Here is a 23,194-nt window from a genome sequence, read left to right as displayed (position 1 = left end):
TATTATTAATATTTACACCATCATATCCCTCCACCTCACTACACCAATATTTATTTATTATTATTTAGAAGTTGTTCTCTGCACTACTTTATCTAAAATAGTTTTTAAATATTTTTTGAGCAATATATTTAGTTATACTGTAATATTTATAATTCATCTGGTTTTTATTTGTTCCTTTAATACTTATTTTACTGTTTTCGTTCTAAAATAAAAATTTGCGGTGTCTGTGTGAGTGTAAAAACCTGATGATTGATGATGCAGGGGGCGCCACAGGAAAATGTAGTTTTGCATAATGTACAAAAACGATGGTTTCAGCGATGTGATTACCAAAAGGTAGTGACTTTAATATGCCAACGTTTACTAAGTAATGTTTTGATTGATTGATAGCATCAACAACAGCTGCAATGAAGGCATGGATAGGTATGTCCTGTGTTCGACACATACTGGGTTGTATGTGAGTGCTGTGCTTGTTTGTCTGTTAGAAAAACCATGTACTGACGAGGCCTGACAGCAGTGGATCCTGTTATACACTGCTCAAAAAAATAAAGGTAACACTCAAATAACACATCCTAGATCTGAATGAATGAAATATTCTCATTGAATACTTTGTTCTGTACAAAGTTAAATGTGCTGACAAAATCACACAAAAATCATCAATGGAAATCAAATTTATTAACCAATGGAGGCCTGGACGTTGGTGGATGGAGCGAGACATGATGTCCCAGATGTGCTCAATCGGATTCAGGTCTGGGGAACGGGCGGGCCAGTCTATAGCTTCAATGCCTTCATCTTGCAGGAACTGCTGACACACTCCAGCCACATGAGGTCTAGCGTTGTCCTGCATTAGGAGGAACCCAGGGCCAACTGCACCAACATATGGTCTCACAAGGTGTCTGAGGATCTCATCTCTGTACCTAATGGCAGTCAGGCTACCTCTGGTGAGCACATGGAGGGCTGTGCGGCCCTCCAAAGAAATGCCACCCCACACCATTACTGACCCACTGCCAAACCAGGTCATGCTGAAGGATGTTGCAGGCAGCAGATCGCTCTCCATGGCGTCTCCAGACTCTGTCACGTCTGTCACATGTGCTCAGTGTGAACCTGCTTTCATCTGTGAAGAGCACAAGGCGCTAGTGGCGAATTTGCCAATCCTGGTGTTCTCTGGCAAATGCCAAGCGTCCTGCACGGTGTTGGGCTGTGAGCACAACCCCCATCTGTGGACGTCGGGCCCTCATACCATCCTCATGGAGTCGGTTTCTAACCGTTTGTGCAGACACATGCACATTTGTGGCCTGCTGGAGGTCATTTTGCAGGGCTCTGGCACTGCTCCTCCTGTTCCTTCTTGCACAAAGGCGGAGGTAGCAGTCCTGCTGCTGGGTTGTTGCCCTCCTACGGCCTCCTCCACGTCTCCTGGTGTACTGGCCTGTCTCCTGGTAGCGCCTCCAGCCTCTGGACACTACGCTGACAGACACAGCAAACCTTCTTGCCACAGCTCGCATTGATGTGCCATCCTGGATGAGCTGCACTACCTGAGCCACTTGTGTGGGTTGTAGAGTCCGTCTCATGCTACCACGAGTGTGAAAGGACCACCAACATTCAAAAGTGACCAAAACATCAGCCAGAAAGCATAGGTACTGAGAAGTGGTCTGTGGTCCCTACCTGCAGAACCACTCCTTTATAGGGGGGGTCTTGCTAATTGCCTCTCATTTCTACCTGTTGTCTATTCCATTTACACAACAGCAGGTGAAATTGATTCACAATCATTGTTGCTTCCTAACTGAACAGGTTGGTTTCACAGAAGTGTGGTTGACTTGGAGTTATATTGTGTTGTTTAAGTGTTCCCTTTATTTTTTTGAGCAGTGTATTTAATACTGAGATATAATTATAAAATTATTATTCTGTATTTTCTAACTGACATGCATATACATTTTATATTAAAGTTATGGTGTTGCATCTGTAAAGCTGGTTGGTTGTGTCTATATGGCTACAATTATTTTGAGCTAGAATCAACAACATTCAAACAAAAAGTGAGAGCTATAAGGGGGTGCTATTTACGGCAGGCCACCTGCCGTAAAAGACACCCCCCCCCCCCAATTTGGCTACAGTGGTGCTACATGCATGAAACTCATAGAATCAACAAGAATTGGTCTTAACTATGTAACTCTAAAGTGAATTTGACCTACCATCAACAAAGACCGAGTTACAAGGGGGTGCTTTTTACGGCAGGCTACCTGCCTCTATACCTCTACTGTACCTTCTCTCTATGCCTGGAAATTCTTAGAACGTTTTCGCGGCAAATCCCTAGGTAATACCCGCAATCGTATCATTATCTATAAAAAAAAAAAACTCAAGCAGGGTCCCACACTGTAAGAAAACCATGCTGAAGTCTTCTGAGCTTGTAAAAAAACACGATATGAAGTAGTATCCTAGAAATAAAGATTCACACGGTCTGTGGGACTGGCTGCCGAGCGCGTCAGAGGAGCTGGTACACGCGCTGGTTCCGAGAAACGCCGTCGCTGGAATTCAGTCGAACTGAACAAGCCAAACCCTACCGTGTTGGGGTTTAGGATATTAACTGGCGTGACACCTTTCATTTGCCCAAACCATGTATGCTGCCGATTCATGCAGTTTAGATCCTTTTGTAATTATTTAAAGCGTCCTTTTATAACGTGGGTCATTTTCACAAGGGAGTTGACAGCGTGGTACCGAGGATCGTTTAGGCGTGAAGAAGAAACGCGGTCGTAGTGAATTTTGAACTAACGGCAACAACAGCCACAATAACTTTGAAATCGTTTAGGAATCAGATTGTAGGCTCGATTCTCACGATGATTCTCTGCGTCCAGGGGTGAGTACATCTGTATTTTACGTTTGAATGGAAAGATATGAGAAGCCTAGTTAAATTTTAAATGTAATAATTACTAAAGCCACATGGCAGCACATTCTGTTATCTTGATGCATCAGGTACAAACCCTTGACATGCTCAGGCAAACACCAGATCGTTTTAAAATTCATACAAGCGAGGACATTTACAGCTAGATGTACATGTTGTTGGGCTGGACACTTCTTTGAACCACTTTAGCCCAGCGTGTTCGTTGATGCAGAGGAGGATGTCAGGAACAACAGACCAAATTTATAGCAATATCAAAAGGCCTTTATTATAACTAAGATATATCTCAGGAGATCTCACACACACCAAACATGTACACCAGAGAGATCTGAAAGTTACTAGTAACATGTAAGTTATATATGGTATGGCTCCACCCCCTCAGTGCTCTTCCATGGTCCCAGTGTCTCAGCCTGATAAGGTGTCATTACAGGCAATTGTTGCTATTCACCTTCTGTGGAGCTTATCAGTGTAGAACATATTTCACAGACACTTCACAAGAGTCTAACACTTGTCTTAGACCATTGAATTTTCTGATGCAACTAAAAGCTGAATTGCCCTTCTCAAAATGTATAGCTTTAAAACATATCATGCAGCAATCATATCTAATTTTAATATCACACATACTAATGAGCAAAATATACTATTGCTAATATTATTGCTAAGCAAAAAACTTATTTTCTCAACAATGTGTTAAGAAACAATGGCACAGCACACATATGAGTGTTATGAGTGTTATCTAGAGTCTAGAATACAATCGCATCACACAACCAGCAGAGACATGGAAATTGAATGGTGAAAGATCGCCATTACTGTTTAACATAATTCGTGTTCTCTCCTTCAGTACTAGTGATTAATGGTTACACTTTTTTTTCTTTTTCCCAGGATGGTACTGGGGTGCCATCACTGCTGGTGAGGCCCATTCCGTCCTGCAGGGGGCACCAGAGGGCACATTCCTTGTTCGGGACAGCAGTCACCCGCTCTACATGCTGACCCTGTCCGTCAAAACAGTCCGCGGACCCACCAATGTCCGCATTGAGTACAGCCGCGGGCGCTTCCGCCTGGACTCCAGCTCTCCGGCCAGGCCACGGCTCCACTCTTTCCCCAACGTGCCCAGCCTCGTGCAGCACTATGTGGGCTCCGGGAAGGGCAAGGAGGGGGCGGGCGAGGACGAGAGCGACGCCACGGCCCCACCGGCGCCTCCGGACTGCAGCGTATTTCTCAAGCTCAAACGCCCACTGAACAGGCCTCAAGCCTTTCCCTCCTTACAGCATCTTACACGACTGGCCATCAACAGAGCCACCAAGTGCCCCAAAATGCTGCCTCTACCAAACCCACTCCTCGAGTATCTGCAGAACTACCCTTTCCATCTGTGAAAGCACCATGGAACGCACAGCCGGGTCAAAGGAACAGGATGATGACCTCACTCAGGAAGCAAAGCAGCCATGGGAATATCGGCGGTGCTTATTTCCATAGAAACTGGACTTTTGCATAAAGTCCAGTGATGGCTACTATAAAAAGCTGTTGAATATGGGTGGACAAGCGCAGTGCTGGTGATCTGCTGCCCTGTAGAATTCAGTTCCAACTCTAATCCAACACACCTGATGCAGGTTATAAAGTCCTTCAGTAGCTTCTCAGTATCAGAAGCAGGTGTGCTAGTTCAGGGTTGTAACAAAACTGTGCAACTCTCCAGGGCTTGGAAACCCCTGCTAAGTACCTTAGTTATCATAGCTTCAAAGTATAAATTTTTTTTTATGCATTTGCATCGTCTAGTACCCTTCATGATAAAAAAAGTAACATGGAGTCACATGGCTGGTCTGCAATTTCACTGTAAAATTGTAGAATTACAATCTGCACCATTCTCAGCTCTAGAATGATCAGTACTGGGGGGGGGGGGGGGGGGGGGGGGGGTGCATGCCTTGGACCCCAGCAGAAGGCCAGTAAAACAAATCCTCAGAGTCCATCCAGACAGGCATATCAGCTCTCCTCCGCGGTGTGCGTCATCTCCCCTGCTCTTTCAGCCTGGACTTCACTCTTACACAGTCTATAGCTCTAACCCCGAAGCGACCACTCAGACACCCGGCCTTCAACAGACTACCTAGTATTCTTCTTTAGGACACAGAACCGTGGCCTAGAAAAACAACAACAACAACAACAACACAGAATCAATGCAGTGGTGCTCATCCGTACAGTTAGACACTGGAGAATATTATCTAATAATGTTATGAGAAAACCAGGAATTTGGAAGGGAGTTGTTTTTGCGTAGAAATAATAATAATTCTATTTATTGGCTGGTGGATTTAAATAAACCATGTGTGGTGTAAAGGTGTACGTTATTGCATCATTCTGCAGGTGTTTCTAGGAGTCACTGAGACCTCTGCAAGATGGTGCGTCTCAAGGGTGCTAATCTAAGGAGCTGTCACACAAAACTGGCCTCATATGACACTTGTGCAGAGTCATGGGCAGCACACAGCACAACCAAACATTTCTCAAAAATGTTAGTTGGGAAACACTACCAGAAAGGATGGTGCAAATATTTAACACTAGTTGATGAAGATGTTTTCAAATGTCTGGTTTGGCTGCAGTAACATAATGCAACATAACATAGTTTCAGGATAAATATACCTATATACTCAATACACACACCTATTATTACATTAAAAGTGTGATTTTTAGTCATTCTGACCTGGTGGTAAGATCATAGCTTGTTCCCACATACTGCAGTCCTTCTATCTGTTCCTCTACAAGGCTCTTTATGAGAGGGGGATGGCGTGGGTCTACCTCCAAAAACACCCGACTGAGAGGGAGGCAGAGACAGACAAAAGAGTGAAGAAACGACACCCGAAAAAATTCATGTTTGAGGTTGATTTTTTTTTTATCAGAAAGAAGGTCTTAAATACAATATGGGGTCAAAATCAGAGGAATTAAGTATGATGGCTTTTTGGTTAAATTATATAGAAGACACAACACGAATGAAAAGTAGATCTTAGAAGCTTAAGCGAATTAACTAGTCCACAGTAATAAATGTATACTAGGTCATACACACAAAGAAATGTTTGAAAAGTACCACAGAGAACATGACACTTCTGCACACGTTCAAATACTTTCTCCTCAACACAAGTGTTCCAAGCTTATTACACCTCCAACGGGGGGTTAGCCCCTCTTTAAAATTCTCAATGTCATCGGAACAGAAGATGTGTTTCACAAGCCTTGCTTTTTAACTGTCAAAGTCTACTGAAAACTCTTCATCATTGTGTTTGCCGTAGGGGGAATTAGTGAGAAAGACTCCCGGTCCCTGGAATACTCTGTGAGTGGTACCGGATTCCCTGAAGTGTTTTAGAAGTGCTGGGAAAGCTCCTTAGCGAGATTTGAGCATGCTATTTATACACCACTGCTCTTCGAGGCCACAGACACAAGCTCATGTTCATTGTGTAACAGACCTACCAGAAGGCTCGTTTAAAAACCACACACACACACAAACGCATCCCACCTGAACACACACACACACACACAGATACATTCTTACCCATCAGTGGTTAGGAGTTGTGGTGCTACAGCTAGAATCTGTCTGATTATTGACATTCCATCCAAACCACCGTCCAACGCTGAGTGGTCTTCAAACCTGTACAGAGGATCACAGAGGCTCATTTATGTAGGCACTGGAAGTACATCTGAATGTTTATGTATCAGTCACTAAATGTCTTAGTCCATATACGTGTGGTCCATTGTGTGTATACCTAAGTATCTCTGCTTCCAGAGACGTCATATCCTCAGTGAACAGGTAGGGTGGATTACTAACAAGCACGTCAACAGGACTGTAGTCCCTCACCATCAACCCCGCATCTGCGAATAGGACACATACACCCACACACATTGAAACACAGTATTTTCAAAGCTGGCAGTGTTAATGCACAGAACAGACATGCCAACAGGCTCTGGTCACTGCAACAGTGTGACCACTCAAATGCATCCAGGACAGTGGTCAGGCGGGACAGTGGTCAGGCGGGACAGTGGTCAGGTGGGACAGTGGTCCTTTTACTTCAAGAAAACATCCTAGCAAGTGAAATCAGGCATGTAACCGGTATATCTAATACTTCCATTATAAGATTATTCAAGTGTCTTATCAATTTCTATTTTAAAATAAAGAAAAAATAAAATAATATAATAAATTATATTATTGAATAATATAATTTCAAAGAAGTGAAATGATATATTGACTACATCTTTTTTTTCACATGTTAATATTATAAATAGTTAAATACGAGAACCGTAGTGTCTGAAAGACCAGACAAAAGTCTGTTATATGAGAACCATGGAAAAAAGAAATGCTTCCTTGATCCTATCTGCTAAAATAGAGCCTTTGTCTTTCAGTGGTTAGTGACAGGAATTACCGATAGGATTAGTAGCAGGAAAGAGGAAAGGAATCCAACCTTTCATCACAGTCTACACAAATGCAACAGCATGTCATGTACTTAATCCACTTACCACTCATAATATCTAATTTACAAACTTCCAGTCTGTCCTGAAGACCCAATCTGTTACAAAAAAACCAAGAAAAAAACACACACAGTATATTTTCATCAGTGAAACCTTATCACATGCATGTACTCACCCCCACATCCAGAGGTTATAACCACCTGTTCGCATTTTCTTCTGTTAAACACACTGCTTCATGACTTCTGTCCAACGCAATGGCCTTGAGCTTAGAGAAAGTACATTAAAGAATTAATATTTTTCATACAACCATTAAATACAACCACAATTATGGTGATAAAAAAGTATGCTTTTTATTACATTTTTTATTATGTATTCGTTTTTATTACTATGTATTAGCTTTATTATTATTATGTATTTGTTTTATTCTTACGTTTCTCTCTAATACAAGTACAGGAAACATATGCCACAACTTTAACACACATCATGAATGTGGAATGAAATATTTCAATATATCTTTATCACATCAAGAGGCAAAAGGATACTAGGATCCTGAAGGGTGGTGGACCCAACCTGAGGGGCAGCGTGGAGCAGACTCAGAGTGATGGCACCTGACCCACAGCCCACCTCCAGGACAGCAGCCTCCCCCCCCGCCTTCATCTGCTCTGACTGGAGATGTTCCAGGACCAAGCCAACCAGCTCCTGCACACAAGCCCGACACATGGACATGCACACCGTGTGTACGTGCGTGTTTCTCCTCTTCATGTCCCGCAGTGTCCTGGGTTTATTTCTAGTTCATTTACATGTGAAAATCCTTGGTTGGATGACACCATGAAGGGAACTGCAGGATGCCGGGAATTGAGTCGGGGATGGATCAAGACTGTGTGGATGGATGAAGAGTGTGTGTGGAAGGCAGGACCTCTGTCTCGGGACGTGGGATGAACACTGGAGGTCTCATCTTCAGAGTCAGGTCCCTGAAGTCCCACTCCTCAATCACGTACTGTACAGGCATTCTGAAGCACAGTTCAGCATGTCAGCCCCCACACACAACCCCCGACACACACGCACGCACACACACACACACACACACACACACACACACACACACACACACACAGAAAAAATGAAACCCACAAGATTTAAGACAAGATTTTCCACTCTTTCCAATCCACTCTTCAAGATCCTATAATGTAATTATCAGTATGTGTCTGTACTCAGGCCCGTTGACAGTCTTGCTGGGGCCCGGGACAAGAAAGATTCAGCGCAATGAACAGTCATGTTTGTAGGGTTCATAAACCTTTATAAGGTGGAATTAAAGCACGTGTACGTCACTTTAAAGGTCCATTTCAATATTTTCCAGCACGTTAAACTTACTTAAGTTAAATATTTATACATATACTCGAAATGATTCGAAATAATTCGCTTTTTATCACATTATTTAATGGTTGTTTATTTTCAAAACGCCCAATCTTAACGTCTTCACGAGAACTGTTCAGTCAGACAGCTATTTGTTGTGAAACGAAGTAGTTACAATTTCAAGCATTTTCAAGTACTTTACCCTAAGTTCCAGCACTTTTCAAACCTGGAACACAATGCAACTTTAAAATTCGTCAGGTAAATGTTTTTCCTTTCTTTTCTGCGCTCCAGATTTCTGTATTTACTTTAACTACCCACCACTGTATTTCCCGCTGTTGGGCGGATACCGGCCGGCTACAGTCGGTGCTGGATCAAACCATTTTCCAGTGGGAGGCGGGGGTGTATGCACTTAATGGAAAATATGCAGATAGATAAAAAACATATATATTTGAGCCATCGAGCTTATTATGAGTACATAATTTTATATTAATGAAAGATGTCAAGATTATTTAAAAATTATAGACTTTAAATAAAAAATAAATTGCTGGGCTCTTTGATGGGCCCCCCTGGCCCTAGGGCCCGGGACAACAGACCCGGTTGTCCCCCCCTGTCGACGGGGCTGTCTGTACTACACTACCAGGGTACACACAGAAACATCCAGAACAGCAATGGTGGTACCTCGTGAGACGTCTGGAACATAATCTCCAAACACTCTCTCTCTCCTTATCAGTCAGAGTTTCCTTCAGTCTTCTTCTCTCCACACACTCCAGCTTCCATAGACAGATAAACAAAGAGATACAGGGAGGGAGGGAGGAAGGGAGAGAGAGAGAACAAATTAGGAAAACAAAGCACTGGGACTGGTGGAAAACATAATTTGATTCCTAGAAGTTTCCAAGCAAACAGGCAGTAATTGTGCCTGACTAGGTCACAGTATGTTTGCTGGAAAGAGTACATGCATATGTGTCCTCCCAATGGATAAATACAGAAAGATAACATACACAGTGAATCACTCATCTAAACTATAAAAATGAAAAAGTGACTCAGACAGGCAAACCAATTAAATTTAAGCCTTAAGTTTATACATAAAGCCTGAGGTTTCATGCATACAGTCTGAGGTTTTATTAATAAAACCTGAGGTTCTATGCATAAAGTATGTTTGTACACAGACTCCTCCACAATAAAATACATTGTTAATGTTTAAAAATGTTTACAAGCTAGAAATAGAATAAGCATCAGTTGCTTAATAGATTAGTCATATGCTGATTAGACTAGACCAAACTTAGAGCATGTTGTCTTGTTAATAAGTGTACATTTCATTCTATTATTATTATTATTATTATTATATTCACATACAATCTGTGTCTGGAGTGTCCACAAGTAATTGAACAGTAAAATGATTGCTTTTTGACTCCATATTACATCACATTGTGTCAGTGAAACATCCATGGTTTTGATTTTCAAAATATTCGCTTTCAATCAATGTAATTTATATCTGTATTGTTAAGCCACGTAGACGCCAAGCAATGTCTACATTTCAAAGGTACCCTGTAGATTCATACATGCATGGCATCTCTGACCAATAATCAATTTAAAATTCAGAAAAATGAACAGAAAATTTAAGGAGCTGTTTATTTACACTAAGAAACTTCCCCTGAGTGTATTCACTGGTGTGGCTGATATAAAAGGCTTCTGTGTCATTTTGTATTTTGCCCTGCTACTGGTGTCAAAAACAAGTAAGTCAGTTCCTCTTACACCCACACATGCTTGGGCCACCGTGTCTCAAATCATGTGACATAGGTTTGACCATGAACAGTTCCCCACCTACACACCTTCCACATTCCTTCACTCTGGTATGAGATGTTCATCTCAGCTGTACATAAGATTTTGCCCCAGAAATCTACAGTTGTTTTTATGTACTATCTGCCAGACTGTAGCAAACACGCTGCTTTTGATCTTCACTTGAACAATTAACTGAGCTAACATCAAAGTAGCAATGAATAACAATTAATAAAAATGCAGAACTTCCAAAGAGCTGCATTTTAAACATAGTAACACCATGCTATAAGATATAATCAAATATCCTTTCCCATTAGAGCTTTGAAGAGGACTTCACTAGTGTCATGTAGGACTTAGCTCACTACCTTCATACTAGAATCTACTACAAGCTCTTCATAGAAGTCAACGGGTAGGCAAACTCCCTTTGTTGAAGTTTTGCTGAATTAAGCCCACAACACCTCCAGAAGGGTCAGCCATGAGGCCAGGCATCCCAGAACCCAACACATCCAGAAGGCTCAGCCATGAGCTCTGGTGTCCCAGAACCCAACATGTCCAGAAAACTCAGCCGTGAGGTCTGGCCTCCCAATACCCAACACGTCCAGGAAACTCAGCTGTGAGATCTGGCGTCCCAAAACCCAAAATGTCCAGAAGGCTTAGCTGTGAGGTATGGTGTAACAGAACCCAACACGTCCAGAAGGCTCAGCCGTGAGGTCTGGCGTCCCAGAACCCAACACGTCCAGAAGGCTCAGCCGTGAGGTCTGGTGTCCCAGAACCCAACATGTCCAGAACGCTCAGCCGTGAGGTCTGGTGTCCCAGAACCCAACATGTCCAGAACGCTCAGCCGTGAGGTCTGGTGTCCCAGAACCCAACATGTCCAGAAGGCTCAGCCGTGAGGTCTGGTGTCCCAGACCAGCCCCTTCCACATTTAGGGCTGGAACTTTAATTCCAAAACACAGGTGCAACTTCATTTACAATTGCAATATGAGTCAGAAAAATGTGTTCGATATCAGCTCTTGATTTACAACTGATTTGACCCACTGAGTTTAGCCAGTGCATTCTTTGCTTTTTTGATCTCTACCTACATTTTGCATAGAATTCTTTATCTGCTCAGCAGGTTTTTCTTCATGACTGAAAGCATTTGTCATTCATTCAGTGGTGGATGCAAAGCAGTGACAACAGTTTCAATGTGGTTACTGAATAATTAACAGAATTTACTGAATAATATACCTTACTAACTACCTTACCAACCAAATAAAGAAAAATAATTTTAAACAAGAAGTTCATATTTAAGAGATTAGCAAACCTAATGTTTAGTTATGCCTTTGATTAATTATTCTAGCATTTGAATTAGCCTGCTTTACTGACTTTATTTATCATTCTTTTTGTCCATGTGCTAAAAGACAACAGCAACAGTCTCCAAATGCTACAAATCAACGCCAGACCTTGTGTTCGCTCTTATGATGCACAGGCGCTGCTGGCCAGAAACAAGAGAGCAGTAAATGCTCTTATTATTTATGGTCTTCTAAAAGTGAAGTGGAGTGCAGGGAGAGAGCAGAAAGGCAAATTATTTCTGTAGAGTTTACCCAAACAAATACAAACAAATCAGAGTTGACCTTCTGACCTTACGATCGTAGTCACTGCTTCATTTCACATCCAGTGTGCTGGGGGTTAGGGTTAGGGTCGAGATCCAAAAAAAACAATAAACCCACGCCACTGCACGGGCACTCGTGGGGAAATGCATGAGGGAGACTCACTGTTTTATTTCCAAGTACATGAGCGATGATGTAGTGACTGGAGAGGAGAGGCTCAGAGACTCCATGCTGCAGGAAGTGCTGAGACCACAGACTCACTGCCTCCTCTCCTGTAACACCGTCGTCTGCACGAGGGACAACAGCGCCACCTACAGCTCGACAGGATAATTTGACCAAAGCCTGCAAAAGTACAGATAATAAAAATAGTGATTGCTTATCAAATCAAGAAGCAGCTTTTTGCATTTATGTCCCAAATGCGAACTTCACGTTAAACAAATACTGTGCTACTATACCTTGATTTCACATCTGAAAAGTACTCTGATCTGCATTTTTAAATGTATGAAATCTTTCTATGCGCATTATTGAGAGAATATTGCTATACATTAAAAAATGCTAGGGCCAGCACATCTACACACAGAGATAGATGTGTAAAGTCTAAAATCCAAACGTATTTTGTTATATAATGAATTATACTACACTTTGTTGTATGACAAAAAATAAATAATTCCGTAAAAAATATATCATCGTGTAGCAGAAAAGTTTATTTGTACTGTTTATTAATTGGTTGTTCCCAGCAAGACAATGCAAGTTACACTCTGCTCATAACTGATATCTTACCTCTTGCTTGGTAATTTCCCTTCTTAGTTGATTTATAGCAAGTTTAAGAATGCCATTCATTTTCGGGCACATATACGTTAATGTCTTGCTTATTCAGATAATACCTGGTAGTGGCTACAGATAATTTGTCGCAGTGTATGGCGGTTACCTGAACAGTTGCTAAAAATATCAATATTTCAAAATAACACTATTATTAGTCCACTAAAGGACGCACACTTTCTACTGTTATCTCCATGTTGTTTGGTGACTTTTCAATACGGAAGTAGTGTGACCCAACCAAATTTCAAAATAAAAGCGTCTGTAGAACTGTTACGTTCAAATATGATCAATTTAGAAGCCATTACGAGAATGTCAATAGTCAGTTCTTTCAAATAACAGTGATTCTAAATAACAAATGAATAACAGTATATAAAGTACAAATTATCTTATAATCTAAGGGCCTGAAATAACTCCCAAAATATTGATAATTTTGTTTTTCAATGTTTTTCTTGAAAGAAGGGGGCGCCAATGCACTACCACATTTAATCTCCATCGTCGTTTCCGCGATTTCATCTAGTAATGTTAACTAAAACGCACTAATGTTAACTATCTACCTGACAAAATGCAGAATCTAGGTATTCAGCTATAAAAATCTCGATGTGAACTCTGTTCTCTACTTGTTTTTTTTCTGTTTCTGCTTCTTTGTCTTTATGTTTTGTTTTGTGTTGTTTGCTTTGTTTTGGTTTTGTGATTACTGTATTCCTAAATTATTGACAAGACAGAGCTTGGTAACTTCAGCATATATATAACTTGAGCTATAGGCCAGATGGAGGTGAATGTTAATGTGTATTTGAGGGGATGCAGAGTTCAGTCTGGGTTTGTCTGAGAGTTACCATGATTCCTCCTATTGCTCTGTGTTTATCCTGAAACACAGCAGCCAGTCACAGCCTGTGCAGGTACACACACACACGCGCGCGCGCGCGCACACACACACACACACACACACACACACACACACACACACACACACACACACACACACACACACACGCACACAAACACACACATGTCTTAGAAAGGGGGCATGGAAGAGATCTAGAACTCAATTCAACTTTCAACTTTATTGTCATATTGTCACAAAGAAAAATTAAGAAATGCAAAAAGAACCAGCATAAAACTTTGCATTTATTTGACACGCATGTATGCATTTCTCCCAGAGGCCATGCCTGTGTTTAATAGCTTGCAGTGTGTTTGCAATTACACAGAGAAACTGGCCAACACACTCGAGCTAGTGAACTTGCACTGGTAGGTTACAACACAGAACTTGCAAACCCGTAATTCACTGTTTAAAAGAAACGGCAGCCCCTTTTTCAGAAGGTGACACTGCTTTCCTTTTGCTAATTACACTGATTGTATTGTGAACGATTAAGCAGAAAATCGGGCAAAACAAAAGCATGAAGAAATCATCCACAATATAACAAATGATAATATAAACACTGTACATATCTTAAGCATAACACTGCTGGTGGTACTTAGTGTCTTATGATACTTACGGGATTACTAGGTATTTGCTATTGTAGTAGATAGAAGTCTCTGAATTCAATTATGCCTCTGTGCAGTCTTTACATTCTGTCATCATGGTAAACCATGATAAGCCTTAGAGATGTTGAGAGGGTGCTTAACAATTTTCTGTATTTTTTCTCTCCTGTGTGTCCCTACATCTTGGCAGAAACAGAGACTAATTGACAGAAAGTGTCTGCTTTAATGGCTTGTCTTTCCTAAATGAAACAGACATCCACTGGCATTTTTAAAAACAAATACACAAGCACTGAAATATTCAGTAAAAGAGCAATACTGCAACCAAATAAAGTTTAATCAAGCACCAGAAGCAAACATGGACGCTTCCACTTCAAAGACAAATGTAATTCCTCTGTGACAGAAGCTGAGTGAATCTGTTTGATGCCAAGGGTGAGGTGCGTGCCCACACACTGGGGTACGGATCACTATGACTGATAATATCTGTGAGTTACAACTGCAGAGAGCTTCTTTAAATTCTACCATGAGAAAGAGCAAAAACATGATTGCTGATTGAAACTGCATTGCTTACATAATTTTCATTGTCTACAGCGTGAAAATATCAGAAGGCATATGACCGCCATGCAGAGGCAACGCAACGTGTCAACTGTCTAAAGGTAGATCTGATTACATCATGTTGGAAACATGCAGGAAAAAAACATTAAAACATGATACCAGGTCATTAGAAGACAAAGCCTATTTCCAACTAAATACACCAAATAATTTGTTTATCAGAGCAGATAACTGCCCTCCTGCTCTATAGCTGTGCTTATATGCTAATAATCTTTTTTCAGACAATGCTACGCTCTCTTAAGTTAGTTAACTGATGGTTTTATTATTTGCTGTTATGCCATGTCTCAAGAATGGAATATTTTGCAAACAGCAAAGTGATGTCTGAAAATCATTTTACATGCAATTGATCACTGCCATCTTTGCAAAAAATCTCAATATCTTCCATAAATCCATTTAATAGTCCACTGATTTCTCTGGTCTTCCAGTGTCAGGTGACTAATGCACCGTTTCACTGAGAGCCTCTTTACTCTATCGCTGGACCGCTGATCGGGCTGTGTGGTGACAGATCTCCAAGCAGCAATGCTTCTGTCCTTTACCTTAAACAGCTCACTGACACAAGCTGTCAACAAGGAACCACTGTGGTCGGGGCTTCCTTTGAAATTTTGTTTTGACATGCACAGATAGACCCGCTTGTGAGACACAGAAATGGCAGGTCTCCCCAGCAGCGATAAGGGTGTGTGGGCGAAAAGCCTATCAAACAGGAATGTGAACTATGGAGATAGAGTAGAATACAGTTGAAATAAACAACTGAATGTATACAGGCTAAATTTTTGCCAGTCATGCTAACTTCTATACTGCTTTGTTTGGGGTACAATAATTGCTCATGGAATTATATGACTAGGGTCATATAAGGGTAAATATCATAGCCTCTAAATACTGTAAATACATTTTCTACACAATGTGGTTACAAAAGCAATTTAAACCATGTCTTAAAACTATTAAAATTGTTGTAGGTTATGGAAACCGTATAATTTTAAATAAGTAGCTGAAATACAATCTTAGTGCAAATTTGGTATCATTGTGATTCGAGATTTTTTTCGGTCTCTGTCATAATACAAAGAAATAGGTCAAAACAACCACGTCCATTGAAGCATTGGTTTGTTTCAGAACACGAACCGTTAAGATGGCCAGACGTCGGGGGGAGAGGGAGCCTGCGCGCTGATGGAGGCGTGAGGATGGTGCTGTGAGGGTGGCGCTGGTTGGGCTGGTGGAGGGAGGGGGTTCTACAACAGGAGGAGTTTCATATGTCACTTGGCGCAATTCCATTCTTCGCTTTACCGAGATTTCACAGCGCGGGGGCAAATTTGGGTGCGTTGGGAACTCTGAAATGCGCTCTCAACTTTTCACCGACGGTTATCGCGGTGCTTTAAGCGGCATGGGCTCACACATGAAGTGCTGCCGTCGTCACAGTAAACGTGTCTTTTTATAAACCAGGCATGAAAATGGGTCAGGGGTTAAAAAGGTGAGAAGACATAGGGGCATGTGACGTAATGGGGATACGGGGCGTTGACATGTGACGTCATGGGTATACGGCGGGACATGTGACGTCATGGGTGTATTTTTTACATGACATCATGTAAAAAATATAATAACGCGTGGCCACGACTTACTAACGCGTGCGAACGAGATAATTAACGCGTGTGAACAAGATAATTAAGTATTACTTTATATAAAGCCAGGTTTACCTTCCTTGGGCAGTCAGTTCGCGAACATCCCTGGGATCTGCTTGCTTTGCTGTGAAAAAATAAACTTTGTTGCCGCGTGTGAAAGGCGACATTAGTATCTCGTTCCCACGCGTTAGTAAGTCGTGGCCACGCGTTATTATTATTTTTTACATGATGTCACCTTACGGGCTCTGTCAATGGATTCAATGTATGGAGCCAGATCCTTAAACGCGAGAGGCCGCTTTCGCCATTCCAGATGGCTCAGTCAAAACCATTACGTCTTAATGAACCAATAAATACATCAGCAGCGAAAATGGTAAAAATACCAGGGTTCACGTGTTTTTATTTTCTAACATGGGCTAAAGCACAGGGTAGACTCAAACGACAAGCGTTTACAACTTCATCTTCAACCTTTTCAGCCCTGGCGCGAATGTTATCCTCACCCGTCCCTGGATTCACCAGTTACAACTACAGACCCTAGAAAAAACTTAATAGGTCTATCTATCTACCTATTTATATTCAACGCTGTAGAGAACGGCAGTAACTTTGTTTTACCGCAAAATATGAAAACGATTGAAACCATTAATAACCCAATTAAATCCACTGGGAAATGTACGATCTGGTAAATGTAGTGGTAAATGTACGATCTGGTAAATGTAGTGGTAAATGTACGCTCTTCTTTCTCTCTGCATTGGAGCGGGTCCCGCCTCACCTCCCTCTCATTGCCCATCATCCCTTCAGTCAAACGGCTCGCTTTTTTATTCCTGATCGGACTTCCACGCAGTATTTTAAGCTCAGACCACACCAGTGGCGGACTTAGCAATTTGGGGGCTCAAGGCGAATTTAACTAGGGGGCCCATCAACATTAATATGCGAGAAAGAAGTCAGCTAATCAGGGGGCCCCTACAGTGGGCTACAGTGGGAGGGGCCCAAGGCAGTTGCCTAGCCACGCCTCTATGCAAAGACCGCCTCTGGACCACACACACCCTTGTTATTGCTCCTTTCTGTTGTATAACCGTATTGAAGGAAAGGGTGACGTTGCACCGGGTGCGCGAAGCCTCGCGCTCTGCACGGTTCTGCAGGGCTCGTCGGGCTCGGTCCGTTCGCGCGGATAAAAGTCCCAGTTTTCGGAGGAACCGAACGCCGCCGCTTTGTTGCTGGGTAGAACGGAGTGTGTCGCGGTACGGTGTTCTGGTTCTTCAAAGACGGGTGGACTTCGAAGGCGAGCAGCCCGCTTGGTTAATTCTCCCCTTTGTTTACGTTTTGAGGCACCGCCTAGTACTGCTGAGGGAAAATATACAGCCAGAACATTAATAAACAAACTCCAATACCTAGCAGTGCGGATGCCAACTGCAACACGCTCTCGGGTGTTTTTCTCGCGGATTAAACATTTGGATAATAAGCAGACATTTTTTAAAACGTACTGCTATCCTAATTATGAAAAATATGACTTCCAGTATGGCCGCGCTGACCAGTATTTCCCCCTAAATATTTTATCCCCGCGATGGATCCACACATTCTTTTCACCCAATATTTCTATTCAGATAATACAATCAAAAGCCTAATTTAAAGTATTTCAATGCAAAATATTTGTGTCTGCGGACAGGGGCCAACCATTATGTCCAGAGGTAGCAAAGCTGTGGTGTGTGTTAGTTGAAATCATTACATAAAGTATAACATAGGCCAAAGACACTACAAGCTACTTTTAAAGGGAACCCCGGTTGATAACATATGTAAGCCTTAATATCGTGTAATTACTCTAAATTATGAAGACACGTTGTAAAAAATCACAAAAAGTAGCAGATTTATTAGATTTTCTGTAAAATCCCGCTGCACGTAGGTCGCCATTTTTATAACTGCTGACGGGCGCAGCAGGTAGTGACGTCAAATGGTTGCAGTGACTGGCCGTAACTTTTGTCTTACCGGTATTTCTAATAACGTGTAGCGAGCTCTTATTGAAGATTGACGTCGCATATAAGGTCACAGGGCTTTCTTTTATACATGTCTAGTAGTGATTAGTGACAGGCTAATATGTTGTGATTCACATTTAATTAACCCTAATCTTTTTGGCCGCTACATCTGATGTAAAAGTCATGTCTGTTTGAGTTGCGTTATCCGTCTTGGATGGAGAACACTGTACACCTACGGACTCCTCGACTATCTGTAATTGATTCGTATCTAGCAGATCGTCAGATTTATCAATGACCGCTAATGCTGTACCTTCAAGTTCAGGATCCGCAAACGAGGGGGGAAGCAGTAAACGTTAGCGGTAAACAAGGGAGAAGCAGTAAACGTTAGCGGTAAACAAGGGAGAAGCAGTAAACGTTAGCGGTAAACGAGGGAGAAGCAGTAAACGTTAGCGGTAAACAAGGGAGAAGCAGTAAACGTTAGCGGTAAACAAGGGAGAAGCAGTAAACGTTAGCGGTAAACGAGGGAGAAGCAGTAAACGTTAGCGGTAAACAAGGGAGAAGCAGTAAACGTTAGCGGTAAACGAGGGAGAAGCAGTAAACGTTAGCGGTAAACGTTGTTGCCGGGACGCCAGGAGAGAATCCAGTGCATATTTATGTTCACGTTTCTTCGTGCGGTTCTCGCTCCACATTCTGGGGCTTTTGGACTTTCTGTGTGGGAAAACTGTGGGCACTGCACTGTGTTTTAGTCTATGTTTAAAACCAACAGCATCCGTCAACTCTCTCACCAGTTGGGGTCTACTGAATGACTCAAACGCATCGGGACTGAAGTGAGCAGAGCCGCGGGTCTTTTGGTAGCTGTGTTCGTCCACACGCTGCTTCACAAATTTTTATCTTTGGGAAAACTGTGAAGACTAATATCAGTCTTCCCACTGCCTTTCGACTGGAAATAACATCCAACGGCAACACAGTGTGGCTTGGTTTTCTTTAAGGTAGCTAAGTTTAGCGCGCTGCAACCATTTGACGTCATCTACCCAGCAGGCATTGCGCGTCAGAAAACATGGCTGCGCCCATATGTCAAATATTTCGAATAAAAGCGTTGATTTGTAAATAAATCTGCTGCTTTTGTGATTTTTTTTACAACATGTCTTAATAATTTAATTACAGCATATTAAGGCTTACAAGTGTTACCAGCCAGGGTTCCCTTTAAGCTTCATCTGGTTGTTACAAACACTGAACTTGTATTTACAGTTAGGAATTTTGTAAAAACATATGTTTCCCCTCCCATTTAACTGTAACTGTGATTTCAATGTGAAAGTATGGCACTGGCTATTGCATGAAATGTGTACTCTGTCATTGCCTTAAATTAGGCACTCAAGACAGACCTTATGAAGCACATAAAGCTCACCTCATCAACATATTGTTACTATGATGTAAATAGAGTTACTATGATGTAATAGAGATTCATTCCGGAACTCTCTTGAGTCTTATGTGGCTATTAGAATTATATTTAACAATCTTAACAGTGTTGAAGGAAGTCCTAGCTAAACTCACACGTGTCCAAAACTGGTGACAATGAATGAGCAAGCAGAGGTGTCCCACGGGCAACGTCACATGGAGCGCAAAATGAGTGCTATGTCCTGTACTGCCTTCAACGATCTTCGTTTGGAGGGAAAACTCTGTGACGTGATCCTCAAGTTCAAAGATGTAGAGATCAGTGCTCACAAGATCGTCCTTTGTGTCTGTAGTGACTATTTCAGGTGAGAGAGGCCTATTTCAGAGGTTGATATGAAGATGTTAATTTCTAGTGTTAAAAAAGATTATATCGTTATTAGTTGTTATTAACCCCAAATGTATTGGATATAAGATAATGTTTTTTCCATAAGAAAATTTTCATAAATGGAAAATAACTTAATAATATTACCTTAAGAGTTTAAAAGTCTGATTTCATGATTAGGATTAGAACTAATCTTAATAACCTTCTAGTGAAATGTCAATGACTAAGATGATCATCATTCTCAAAATCAGATAAAAAGTGAGACAATCCTACATTTAGAATTTTATTATGTAGCCTCCAGCCTCCCTAAGTCAACATAACAGCAGCCATACACCAGTAATGCTAGATGGAGTGAGAGAGCCCAGGACAAGCGTCTGAGCCCATTCCTCTGAACAGAACCTCTAGATCAGAGTCCTGGGCCCATTCCTCTGTACAGAACCTCTCTAGATTAGAGTCCTGGGCCCATTCCTCTGTACAGAACCTCTCTAGATCAGAATCCTGGGCCCATTCCTCTGTACAGAACCTCTCTAGATCAGAATCCTGGGCCCATTCCTCTGTACAGAATCTCTCTAGATCAGAGTCCTGGGTCCTTGCTTGTGGATTCACTCCACAGGTTTCCAGTAGGGTTCAGATCTGGAGATTCAGATGGACATGATAAAAACTTGATTCTTTTATCATGAACCCACTGATGGATGCTGAGATATACTTGGGAGTTTGTCCTGCTGAAAGACCAGACCTCAGGCCAATTGTAGCTTCCTGGCAGACTTAGCCAGACCTTTATTTTAAATCTGGAACTCGTGTATGTATTTATGCATTCTCTGATTGGTTGCTGGATGACTGGGAGACTTCACTTTGACTTGTATGTCATCTCATATTCATTCACCAGTGAAACATGCAGGCATGGATAACCACTTAAGCATTCCTACAAACTAAAATTAAAAATCTAAATCTACAAGTTAGAATTTGTTCATAAGACCTTTCTATGACTGCCAATGATTGTCACATATATTTTTGTAAATATATTTTTGTTTTTTTTACAGCTTATTTTTTTTGAAGTTTTATTATGATCACAGTGAACCTGTGAGGCTACATTTCCCCCAGAGCCCACTTCATGATCCAGAACATAAGAATAATAAATAAATAGATTACATTTTTTTTATTCCAAAGGCATCAAATTACAAACTCAAACACTTAAGGGTGACCTGTATCCTTCCTCCACAGGACACTGTTCACCGGTGGCTGGAGCCCTCCAGAGAAGCGTGTCTACAACATCCCTGGCGTCTCCCCACAAATGATGCAGCTGATCGTTGATTATGCCTACACACTCTCAGTGCCCATAAATGAAGACAATGTGGAGGAGCTGCTAGCAGCTGCAGACCAGTTCTTAGTCTCGGGCCTCGTACGTGCCTGCTGCCAGTTCCTAGAAGCTCAGCTGGGTGTGGAGAACTGCATAGGCATCTATAAACTGGCTGACACTTACTGGTGCCCGGACCTGCGACAGAAAGCCCACCTGTTCATCCTCCACCACTTTGAAGAGGTCGCACGTGTGTCAGAAGAGTTCCTGGAGGTGCCGCTGACCCAGCTGTGTGGCATCATTGAGAAGGACGACCTCAACATCAAAAAGGAAGAGGTGGTGTTTGAGGCCGTCCTGCGCTGGGTCAGCCATGCGCCTCAGCAAAGGAAGGGATACATCGCTGCTTTGTTGTCAAAGGTCTGAAAGAGGCATTGCTGGCATAATGTCCTACATGTCTCCACCGTCATTATAAAATGAAATAAGAATGGTAATAGTTTTCAAGGCAAGTATTTTTTTATCCAGGTGAGAATGGCACTGATGGAATCGGAGTACTTCACGAACAATGTACAGGGCAATGCTTTAGTGAAAGACAGTGAGGACTGTAAACCAGTCATCAATGCGGTGAACGCCTGGATCAACAGTGTCGACAAAAGTGAACCATCTACCCTAAGAAACCCTCTGTCCCGCCCACGCCTGCCCTACACCATCCTATTTGCTATAGGTAGTTGGGGTGTTGATAGTCCCAACATTACCATTGGGGCTTATGACACAAGGGCAGATAGATGGGTGAATGTAAAAGTGGAGGGAGAGAGTCCACGAACCTCTTACGGAGCAGCATATTTGAATGGATTTGTGTACATTGTGGGAGGAGCAGATCTTGATGATTATTTCAGCAGTGTAAGAAAGTTTGACCCCGTGGCAAAGACTTGGCATGAGGTCAGTAACAGTGTACATGTGGGCAAGATTGTTGTGTGTGTTTTTAGTGTTTGTGTGTGTTTGTTAGGTTGATGTGTATGTGTTGTTTATGGTGTGTGTGTGTTACAGGTCGGACCCATGCATTATAGACGTAGCTGCCTCGCCGTGGCCGTGCTAAACGACTGCATCTACGCCATGGGCGGCTTTGATGGCTATGTAGACCTCAACACGGCAGAGCGCTACAACCCGACAACAAACCAGTGGAGCATGATTGCACCCATGATTGAATTGCGCAGTAAAGCTAATGCTACCACACTGCATGGCAAGGTGGCAACACACACACACACACACACACACACACACACACACACACACACACACACACACACACACACACACACACACACACACACACACACACACACACACAACCAATTTCAGTGCTACCAAACCAGTGAGCTGAGAAATGCCTGCATACAGATGCTCAAATACATACTTGAGTTTATTCCCCACTATACACTAGAGCAAGGGTACTCAAATAGAAATGATGACGGGCCACATTTTATTTTTATCACTGTAGGGGCCGGTTACGGGGGGGGTGTCGAATGCATTTTGGCCAGTGACCGTATATATAATGGACGGTACGTCGCCGTTGACTCCTATTGTGAACTTTTAAAGCCACCAAGATGGC

At 42.1% G+C, this 23,194-nt stretch overlaps 3 protein-coding genes across 3 annotated transcripts in view; 2 read left to right on the top strand and 1 right to left on the bottom strand.

Moving 5' to 3' along the window:
• Window positions 1-2,602: 2,602 nt before the first annotated feature.
• LOC143521493 (MTRF1L release factor glutamine methyltransferase-like) lies at window positions 2,603-13,076 on the bottom strand. Its single transcript, XM_077014402.1, has 11 exons — window positions 12,820-13,076; window positions 12,205-12,381; window positions 9,353-9,444; window positions 8,238-8,331; window positions 7,892-8,020; window positions 7,522-7,586; window positions 7,370-7,419; window positions 6,622-6,727; window positions 6,411-6,506; window positions 5,571-5,681; window positions 2,603-5,015 (listed from the first exon to the last, which is right to left on the bottom strand). The coding sequence occupies exons 1-11, from the start codon at window positions 12,889-12,891 to the stop codon at window positions 4,979-4,981; spliced, it is 1,029 nt and encodes a 342-aa protein (XP_076870517.1). The 5' UTR covers window positions 12,892-13,076; the 3' UTR covers window positions 2,603-4,978.
• LOC143521494 (cytokine-inducible SH2-containing protein-like) lies at window positions 2,936-4,545 on the top strand. The gene is made up of 2 exons (XM_077014403.1): window positions 2,936-2,961; window positions 3,770-4,545. Exon 2 carries the CDS (start codon window positions 3,871-3,873, stop codon window positions 4,258-4,260), a length of 390 nt encoding a protein of 129 aa, XP_076870518.1. The 5' UTR covers window positions 2,936-2,961; window positions 3,770-3,870; the 3' UTR covers window positions 4,261-4,545.
• A 6,981-nt stretch (window positions 13,077-20,057) lies between the features above and the next one.
• Window positions 20,058-23,194, top strand: part of LOC143521498 (kelch-like protein 10) — a 9,074-nt gene continuing 5,937 nt past the window's right edge. Inside the window, exons 1-4 of the mRNA XM_077014408.1 lie at window positions 20,058-20,277; window positions 21,516-22,005; window positions 22,111-22,524; window positions 22,633-22,830. Of these exons, the coding sequence (XP_076870523.1) occupies window positions 20,093-20,277; window positions 21,516-22,005; window positions 22,111-22,524; window positions 22,633-22,830 (1,287 nt within the window). The 5' untranslated portion in view covers window positions 20,058-20,092. The remainder of the gene's footprint in view (window positions 20,278-21,515; window positions 22,006-22,110; window positions 22,525-22,632; window positions 22,831-23,194) is intronic.

Source organism: Brachyhypopomus gauderio, chromosome 8, assembly GCF_052324685.1.
Source record: "Brachyhypopomus gauderio isolate BG-103 chromosome 8, BGAUD_0.2, whole genome shotgun sequence".
Classification (NCBI taxonomy): Eukaryota; Metazoa; Chordata; class Actinopteri; order Gymnotiformes; family Hypopomidae; genus Brachyhypopomus; species Brachyhypopomus gauderio.
This window is presented reverse-complemented; position numbering and strand designations above follow the sequence as displayed.